The sequence below is a fragment of the Zea mays genome, chromosome 1, assembly GCF_902167145.1.
Source record: "Zea mays cultivar B73 chromosome 1, Zm-B73-REFERENCE-NAM-5.0, whole genome shotgun sequence".
NCBI lineage: Eukaryota > Viridiplantae > Streptophyta > Magnoliopsida > Poales > Poaceae > Zea > Zea mays.
The window spans coordinates 264,644,696-264,654,990 of record NC_050096.1 but is presented as its reverse complement, the minus strand read 5'-3'; the positions used below and the strand labels follow the sequence as shown (position 1 = coordinate 264,654,990).

The window sequence follows — 10,295 nt, the reverse complement described above, 5'->3', positions numbered from 1 at the left end:
AAAGCTTTTTAATTACAATATCACAAAACGGAAGCAAGCAATCACCTTGAGGTTTGGCCGCGGGCGAGACGACGGCAGCCGGGCTAGCGCGAGGGCGCGGCAGCGGCCGAGGTCGCGGGCAGAGAGGGCGCGGCGGCAGGCCGGTGAGGACGCGGGAGCGGCGCCCGGGCTAGCGCGAGCGCGCGGCGGGGCGATGACGGCGGGCGAGGGCGCGGCGTGGGTGCGGCGTCGACCGACGGCAGGGTCGCGGCAGGGCGAGGGCGCGGCGGCGCGACGGCGTGGAAGCGGCGGCAACGCGGTAAGAAGAGAGAGTGAGAGAGTAAGAGAGAAATGAGTTACCACAGACGCGATGTACGCGCTCTCCTATATGATCTGTGTTCCTCTTCTTTAGTGGCCTATCCATCTTCTTCATGGATCACATTTTTCGCTTAATTGGTAGCTCGGTTTGTCTTCTGCTAGTAGAGACCATGAGATGATCAAAGAGATTTTTTTTCACTTCACACTTACACAGCACGCAACCTCCGTTGTATGTGTCGCTTGGGCAACATGGACTCAAGCTTCTCTTTCTTCTTTGGTAGCTCCAGATCGTCGACCTTGGCGAACCATGGGTGGTTGAGCGCGGCGGCTGCCGTCAGCCTCCTGTTTGGGTTGCATGTAAGCAGGCCACTGAGCACTTGGAATCCTTCCGTGGACAGCTTCGTCTCGGGGAACAGATCGCGCAGGTGGTTGTTCCGCTGCATGTCCAGCTCCGGCATCACCTCGGTGGCGAATGGCGTCGACGAGAACCACGGCCACGTGCTGTCGTCAGGCACGCCGAGCACATCGAAGATCGCGCAGAGCTGCCCGTCGTCGTCGGATCCCTGGAAGAGAGGCCTGCCGTTGTTGACGAGCTCCGCCATGACACAGCCGAGCGACCAGACGTCGACCTTGGTGTCGTAGTCGGGCTTTCCCAGCAGCATCTCGGGTGCCTGGTACCAGAGCGTGCCGGCCGGCTCGTACGGGAGCCGCTCGTCGGTGGACATGGCGAGCCCAAAGTCACAAATCTTGACGACGCTCTGACCCTCGCCGACAAGGATGTTCTGTAGCTTTATGTCGCGGTGGATGATGCAGGCTTCGTGCATCTTCTTGGTGCCCGTAAGTAGTTGCCACATGGCGGCGCGCACGGTGACCTCGGGCAGCGGCGGGCTCCCGCGGGGGCGCTGATGGAGAAGATCGTGGAGGCTGGTCTCCATGCACTCCATGACGAGGTACCTCTTCCAGGTGCCCGGGTCGCGGACAACGCCGTGGAAGCTGACGGCGAATGGGTTGGCACCGCCGCAGCACGCCTCCTCATGGAAGCGCGCCTCGCGGAACACCATAGTGAGGTCGCCGTCGGCTGCGCTGTGGCACTTCACGGCGACGATCTGGCCCGTGGCGCGGTGGCGCGCCTTGAAGACGGCGCCGAAGGCACCCACGCCGAGGCGACATGTCTCCTCGAACTCATACTGCTCCGAACTCCCGACGGCGATGCGCTTCCTCTTCAGGCCGGTCTTTACCGCGGCGGCAGGCTCTACGTAGGCAGGCATCATGAGCGAATTAGCTGGACGACGGCGGATTGCGTTGCCTAGGCTGGGGACGAGGCGAGATCAGATGGAAGACGTGGTGACGGTGACGACGGGCAAGAAATTGGGGTGGAGGTGCAGATTATATAGCATTGGCCGACTACGTGTTTGCACCGTTTAAGAAATGCTGTTCACCGTTTGGTTCAAAAAAAAATAATAGTCCGTCGTCTTTTAAATTACTGTCCTCATTTTGTTTTTACTTTATTTGTGAAATAGTATATATAATAGCAATATATCATTGTCACTTCCGGGGGCGTTTGGTTAAAAAAAACAGAATAGTCCATATCGTCTTTTAATTCCTCATTTTATTTTATTTTTGATTTGAGAGATAAAATATTATAATCTTTACTATATTAAATCAACAGTTTCAATGGTCGTCCCACGTTATTTTTTATTTGCAAAAAACTCTCTCATTTTTTTACAACCCGCAGTATATTGTTGTCCCGGATCCAAAAACGTTGTGTCCCATCTATCTGCTCTCCAATCCTATCCACCCGCTTCTCTGCATTGCCCGCCTACATCCCTCGGCATCCCATCTATACAAGTTCGTGGTAACAAACTCTCACACTCCTCTCGGGCGGGCCGTCAGCTGTAGCTTATCTCGTCGAAATCAACCATAAATCTGCTATAAATCCTGCGGGGTGACTGGAGGAGTAGACTCATCTTGGCGTCCAGCAGCACAGAGATAGGCTCACCTTACGCGTAAGGAGGAGGCCAGTCGTGTATCTGCCTGCTACTACTAGGTCTCGCGACTGGCGGCGGTGCGGTGCGGGGGCATGTGGGCGTGGGTGTCGGTCCTGCTTTGGATGGACGGAGACGCGACGGCAGCTGCCGGACCTGCTGCTGTGGGACTGACCGACCTTCCGGAACTCTGAGTCGTCCAGGTGCTGCTCAGGCTCAACCTGCCATAGATTTGCAGTCTCGCGTAGCTCAATCACGCATTCTGCAACGCGACGGGGGCTGACTTCGTGTGGGAAGCGAAGCTGCCAGAGAACTATAGTTACCTAATGGAGTTCGTCGGGAGCGGCGACACCGGGAGGCAGAAGCGGCGGCGGGTCGTCAAGACAGAGAACTATGCGAGGCTTGCGCCTTTTATTTGGTGACGGCAAGGTGAGATATTTTGCTTCCTTCTTTGAATTCATCATCTTTTCTTTGTCCATGACCAAGTCCTTCCTAATTTGTGACCCCTCGAACATTTTTCTAGAGCTCAATTAGAGATTAGGAAAGAACCGGCTCAGTACTTATTACAATATTATCTTTCAATTGAAATAAGTCACTTGTTTTTCCTTTTGGAAAATTGTGTGCTCTGTCTTAGGGCTGACTCAAATTAGTGGCAAGGAAGATCGCTACATTTTAGGCCATGTATCTGCTTGCTGCTAATGCAGGGGGCGCCCTAGAGGAATGACATTGCTGGGCGAGGTCATAGGTACCCACTGAGTCTGGAGTGGAACAGGGTTGTGAGGTGCGGTGTTGCCCTCGAGTCGACGCGATATGCTGTAGCAGACAGCCACGGTGGCTATGTGTAGGAGGGGGCGAGGGGCAGGGTGGCTCACCAAGACATGTATGTCCACATTGTCCCGCCCACGCAGAAGTCGCGCCGCCACTCCAGTTCCAAAGGTGAGCAAGGAAGTAAACAGTCGGAAGGGTAGTGGGCACGCGAGCTTCTGAGCTGGGGCTCAACTCTTTTGTCTTGAGGGGGCTCGTATGGGCCATTGGGGTGTTTCTCGCGCTTGTAATGGGCTTTGTTGTCTTTATTCGCTGTAAAGAAGAGCACATGGTGAATAAAGAAAATCAATAGATTATTTTCAGTTCTAGTTTCCGTTATTATCGTTCTATGGTTTGTTGGGTTGATTTTAACACTGTGTGTATTTATCTACTATAAATTAAGTTTTATAGTTAACCAAATCACTAAATGTTAATAAAGCTGGCTTGAAGCAAAAAGAATCCCAATTACATGTTATTATTTTTATAAATTAAGGAATTCAGAAGCAAACTTAGTATATTGGTGGTTCATAAAAAAATATCGAATAATTTGTATGTCGTCGCAACGCACGGGTATTATACTAGTATGTCATTATATATCACTTTAATCCAGTCGTTCTCCATAAGTTTAAGCGCTAGACATAATGCAGTCTCAATTGGCATAAGATCATTCTTCAAACCAAATATTCTATCACTGCGCTTAGGGTTTCGACTTTGGATAAATAAAGTCCCTGATTCTCCAGAGTTTTTCTTTGTTATATCTATTTACATAAGTCATGTCGTTTTTATTGTAAAGCCAAATGAATAGCAAAGATAAAAGGACCACTTATCAAGACCACGAAAATCAAATACAATGGACAAAGTTATTTGATACTCTTCGTCGAGGTTCGAAGGACAAAGCTTATGCGATCACTTCGCTGATATGCGAAGCCAAAACTAAAGGAGCAAAGGATGGCTTAGATCGTTCGTAGAATACGAAGCCCCCTCAACCAAGACTACACAACCAAAAGAAGTCTAGAGCTTGAGTTTAGAATCAAGCGACTTTATTACTCTTATTTAAATGAATAATTGAATGTAAATAGTCCGAGTTTATTTTAAACCTTGTATAGAAAATAAAAAAGGTAATGTCCTCTATAAGGTTATATATGGTCAGCAGATCGTGTATATGGTCATAGAAAACATTGTTTTACACTATATATTGTATAGTTTACATAGTGAAGTTTAAAATAAGAAGTGGGATAAACAATGCTCCTAGAGATAGTCTAAATAATCATCTGACATATATCATTGAAGGACATGAAATAAGAATTCAATTAAGTACATTTATAAAATACTTACTCAATATCTTGCGCTGATAGTTTGTGTGTGCCCAAAAACCTCCATGGTCATAAGGACACGGCTAGGTCCGTGAAGAAAATGTAACACCTCAAAATTCAATTCGGGAGTTCAATAGAACAATTTTAAATTTATTTATTTGAGTCAATTGTTATTTTTACATAGATAGAAATATCTACTTGAATAAATAAAATAACTAATATAAGATTTAGTTTGCATTTCATGTTGGGTTTTTTTATTGCTGCATTTAGTAGGATTTAAAGTTTAAATCTTGTTTGAATTGGAATCTGAAATTCGATTTTGGGTTGCATTTGATTTGGAATGGTAAAAAGTGTGTTATTGTCGTAAAACAATCTAGTGATATTTTAGATTTTGTATAAGGAATAATAAAGAAAATTGATGATCGTTATTGAAAGGGAAATGTGCCCTTGGGCCATTTCTAAGTATTTTGGTGATTGAGTGCAAACACAAGTGCTTAAATGTGATTCTATGCTCATGGATGGACAAAGTGCAAATCATGAGTAAAGGTATGTTTCTAAGCCTTAGTACATTGGTTTTGTGTACTAATATACTTGTCTAAGTGTTAGAAACAGAAAGAAGAAGAAAAGAAAAGAGATGGAAAAAGCTTGGCTGTGTACAGCCAAGACTCAGCTCGGTCTGGCACACCGGACTGTCCGGTGGTGCACCGGACAGTGTCCGGTGCGCCAGGCTGACTCGGCGCGAAGTGGCCTCTCTCGAGAATTCGCCGACGGCGTACGGCTATAATTCACCGGACTGTCCGGTGTGCACCGGACTGTCCGGTGAGCCAACGGTCGGCTGAGCCAACGGTCGGCAGCGGAATCTGCGCGCGACACGTGGCCGAGCCAACGGTCGGAAGGGGGCACCGGACTGTCCGGTGTGCACCGGACATGTCCGGTGCGCCAACGGCTCCCAGATCTTCATCGGTCGGCAAAGGTCGGCTGCGCTGTTTAAGGAAATAAATCGGGCACCGGACAGTGTCCGGTGTGCACCGGACAGTGTCCGGTGTGCACCGGACTGTCCGATGCACCCGACGACAGAAGGCAAGGATGGCCTTCCAGATTTGTTCTCAACGGCTCCTAGCTGCCTTGGGGCTATAAAAGGGACCCCTAGGCGCATGGAGGAGCACACCAAGCATTCCTACAACATTCCTAAGCACCAAGACATCGATCTCGCGCATTCGTCTCATTGTGATAGCATATAGAGCTCTTGTGGAGTTGTGAACTCTTTGAGTTGTGTTGCAAGCTCTTGTTGCTACTTGTGTGCGTGTTGTTGCTCTGATCTTTTGAAGTCTTGTGTGCGTTGCTCATTCCCCCTTTGCTCTGTGTTTCTTTGTGAACTTCAATTGTAAGGGCGAGAGGCTCCAAGTTGTGGAGATTCCTCGCAAACAGGATTGAGAAAAAGCAAGCAAAACACCGTGGTATTCAAGTGGGTCTTTGGACCGCTTGAGAGGGGTTGATTGCAACCCTCGTCCGTTGGGACGCCACAACGTGGAGTAGGCAAGCGTTGGTCTTGGTCGAACCACGGGATAATCCACTGTGTCATCTCTGTGATTGATCTCTTGTGGTATTGTGTTGTTGAGACTCCTTTATAGCCACTTGGCAATTATTGTGCTAACACTTAACAAGTTTTTGTGGCTATAAGTTTAAGTTTTACAGGATCACCTATTCACCCCCCCCCCCCCCCCCTCTAGGTGCTCTCAATTGGTATCAGAGTCGTTCTCTTCAAGAAAGGGACTAACCACCCGAAGAGATGGATCCTAAGGGGAAGGGAATCGTGATCAACGATAAGGAGAAGGAGTCCTTCGTCAACGAGCCCAAAGATGACAAGCCTACCGACTCCGGCTCGGGCCATAGACGGAAGGAAGGGAAGAAGAAGAAGACAAGGCGCATCAAGGAGATCGTCTACTACGACGACAGCGACGAATCTTCCTCTTCCCAAAAGGACAACGACGACAACGACTATGACAAACAAAAGACGGTTAACTCAAACTTTTCTTTTGATTATTCGCGCATTCCGCATAGCTCAAATACTCATTTGCTCCCCATTCCACTTGGCAAGCCTCCTCACTTTGATGGAGAGGACTACGGATTTTGGAGTCACAAAATGCGTACTCACCTATTTTCTCTCCATCCAAGCATTTGGGAGATTGTGGAAAGTGGAATGAAATTTGACAGCTCGGATAGCCCTTCGTTTATTAATGAACAGATCCATAAAAATGCACAAGCTACTACTGTGTTGCTAGCCTCTTTGTGCAGGGACGAGTATCACAAGGTGAGCGGCTTGGACAATGCCAAGCAGATTTGGGACACCCTCAAGATCTCTCATGAGGGGAATGATGTCACCTTACTCACCAAGATGGAGTTGGTGGAGGGCGAGCTCGGACGATTCGCGATGATAAGGGGCGAGGAGCCGACACAAACATACAACCGGCTCAAGATCCTTATCAACAAAATAAGGAGCTACGGAAGCACGCGATGGACGGATCACGACGTCGTCCGCCTAATGCTAAGGTCATTTACCGTTCTTGATCCTCACTTGGTGAACAATATTCGTGAAAATCCTAGGTACATCAAGATGTCGCCCGAAGAAATTCTTGGAAAATTTGTAAGCGGGCGAATGATGATCAAGGAGGCGAGGTACGTGGACGACGCGTTGAATGGCCCAATCCATGAGCCTCAACCCATTGCTCTCAAGGCAACAAGGAGCAAGGAGGCGCTACCCAGCAAGGTGGCACAAATTGAGGCGGCCGGTCTTAATGGTGAAGAGATGGCCCTCATCATCAAAAGATTCAAGACGGCACTAAAGGGTCGCAAGGGACAGCCAAGCAAGACTAAGACCAAGGGAAAGCGATCATGCTTCAAATGCGGTAAGCTTGGTCATTTTATTGCTAACTGTCCCGACAATGATAGTGACCAGGAACACGGGAGCAAGAGGGAAAAGAAGAAGCATTACAAGAAGGCCAAGGGCGAGGCACATATCGGAAAGGAGTGGGATTCGGATTGCTCCTCCTCCGACTCCGACAATGAAGGACTCGCCGCCACTGCCTTCAACAAATCATCCCTCTTCCCCAACGAGTGTCACACATGCCTTATGGCAAGGGAGAAGAAGGTATGTAATCAAAACAATGTCACTTATGATTCTTTCAGTGATGATGAGTCTAGTGATGATGAAATAGATTACTCTAGTTTGTTCAAGGGATTGGATAGAACTAAAGTAGATAAAATTAATGAATTGATTGATGCCTTGAATGAAAAAGATAGACTCTTAGAAAAACAAGAGGACCTTTTGTATGAAGAGCATGACAAATTTGTAGAGGCACAAAAATCTTATGCTTTAGAAGTTAAAAGAAATGAAGTGCTTTCTAGTGAACTATCTTCTTGTCATGAAACCATTGCTACTTTAAAGAGTGTTAATGATGACTTAAATGCTAAACTAGAAGTAGCTAGTAAATCTAATTCTTGTGTAGAACATGTTGAGATTTGCACTAGGTGTAAAGATTTCGATGTTGATGCTTGTAGTGATGATTTAGTTTCAATTTCCAAATTAACTGAGGAATTGGCTAGTCTTAATGCCCAACTTAAGACTAGCAAGAATGAATTTGATAAACTAAAATTTGCAAGGGATGCCTACACGATCGGTAGACACCCCTCAATTAAGGATGGACTTGGCTTCAAGAGGGAAGCCAAGAACTTAACAAGCCATAAGGCTCCCATTCCCGCTAAGGAGAAAGGGAAGGCCCCTATGGCTACTAGTGCTAAAAAGAACCATGCCTTTTTGTATCATGATAGGAGACAAACTAGAAATGCTTATAGGAGTTATAATGCGTACGATGATTTTTCTCATGCTATGTCTGCTTCTAGTTCTTCATATGTGAATGATAGAAATGTTGGTAGAAGGGATGTTGTTCATAATATGCCTAGAAGAAATGTTGTTAATATTCCTAGGAAAGTTAATGAGCCTTCTACAATATATCATGCTTTGAATGCTTCCTTTGCAATTTGTAGAAAGGATAGAAAGGTAATTGCTAGGAAGTTAGGGGCAAAATGCAAGGGTGATAAAACTTGCATTTGGGTCCCTAAGGAAATTGTGACTAACCTTATAGGACCCAACAAGAGTTGGGTACCTAAGTCCCAAGCCTAAATTTGCCTTGCAGGTTTATGCATCCGGGGGTTCAAGCTGGATTATTGATAGCGGATGCACAAACCATATGACGGGGGAGAAGAAGATGTTCACCTCCTACGTCAAAAATAAGGATTCCCAAGATTCAATTATATTCGGTGATGGGAATCAAGGCAAGGTAAAAGGGTTAGGCAAAATTGCAATTTCTAATGAGCACTCTATCTCTAATGTGTTTTTAGTAGAGTCTCTTGGATATAATTTGCTATCTGTTAGTCAATTATGCAACATGGGGTATAACTGTCTATTTACAAATGTAGATGTGTCTGTCTTTAGAAGAAGTGATGGTTCACTAGCTTTTAAGGGTGTATTAGACGGCAAACTTTATTTAGTTGATTTTGCAAAAGAAGAGGCCGGTCTAGATGCATGCTTAATAGCTAAGACTAGCATGGGCTGGCTGTGGCATCGCCGCTTAGCACATGTGGGGATGAAGAACCTTCACAAGCTTCTAAAGGGAGAACATGTGATAGGTTTGACTAACGTGCAATTCGAAAAAGATAGACCTTGTGCAGCTTGTCAAGCAGGTAAACAAGTGGGAGGAGCGCATCACAGCAAGAATGTGATGACCACTTCAAGACCCCTGGAGCTGCTGCATATGGACCTCTTCGGACCTGTCGCCTATCTGAGCATAGGAGGGAGTAAGTATGGTCTAGTTATTGTTGATGACTTTTCCCGCTTCACTTGGGTGTTCTTCTTGCAGGATAAGTCTGAAACCCAAGGGACCCTCAAGCGCTTCCTCAGGAGAGCTCAAAATGAGTTTGAGCTCAAGGTGAAGAAGATAAGGAGCGACAACGGGTCCGAGTTCAAGAACCTTCAAGTGGAGGAGTTACTTGAGGAGGAAGGGATCAAGCACGAGTTCTCCGCTCCCTACACACCACAGCAAAACGGTGTGGTAGAGAGGAAGAACAGGACGCTAATCGATATGGCAAGGACGATGCTTGGAGAATTCAAGACCCCCGAGCGTTTTTGGTCGGAAGCCGTGAACACGGCTTGCCATGCCATCAACAGGGTCTACCTTCACCGCCTCCTCAAGAAGACCTCGTATGAGCTGCTAACCGGTAACAAACCCAATGTATCTTACTTTCGTGTATTTGGGAGCAAGTGCTACATTCTAGTGAAGAAAGATAGAAATTCTAAGTTTGCTCCCAAAGCAGTAGAAGGGTTTTTGTTAGGTTATGACTCAAATACAAAGGCGTATAGAGTCTTCAACAAATCATCGGGTTTGGTTGAAGTCTCTAGCGACGTTGTATTTGATGAGACTAATGGCTCTCCAAGAGAGCAAGTTGTTGATCTTGATGATGTAGATGAAGAAGATGTTCCAACGGCCGCTATGCGCACCATGGCGATTGGTGATGTGCGACCACAGGAACACTTGGAGCAAGATCAACCTTCTTCTTCACCCATGGTGCATCCCCCAACCCAAGATGACGAACAGGTACCTCAAGTGGAGGCGCATGATCAAGGGGGAGCACAAGATGATCATGTGATGGAGGAAGAAGCGCAACCGGCACCTCCAACCCAAGTTCGAGCGATGATTCAAAGGGATCATCCCGTCGACCAAATTCTGGGTGACATTAGCAAGGGAGTAACTACTCGGTCTCGATTAGTTATTTTTTGTGAACATTACTCTTTTGTCTCTTCTAGTGAGCCTTTCAAGGTAGAAGAGGCCTTGCTAGATCC

General features: G+C 46.9%; 1 protein-coding gene across 1 annotated transcript; it reads right to left on the bottom strand.

Moving 5' to 3' along the window:
* Positions 1-503: 503 nt before the first annotated feature.
* LOC109942171 (putative cyclin-dependent kinase F-2) lies at positions 504-1,568 on the bottom strand. Its single transcript, XM_020543845.1, has one exon. The coding sequence runs from the start codon at positions 1,566-1,568 to the stop codon at positions 504-506; it is 1,065 nt and encodes a 354-aa protein (XP_020399434.1).
* Positions 1,569-10,295: the final 8,727 nt, after the last annotated feature.

Bases quoted from the DNA above. Each gene is read 5' to 3' on its own strand.
- LOC109942171 (XM_020543845.1), bottom strand. From the start codon at position 1,568: ATGATGCCTGCCTACGTAGAGCCTGCCGCCGCGGTAAAGACCGGCCTG.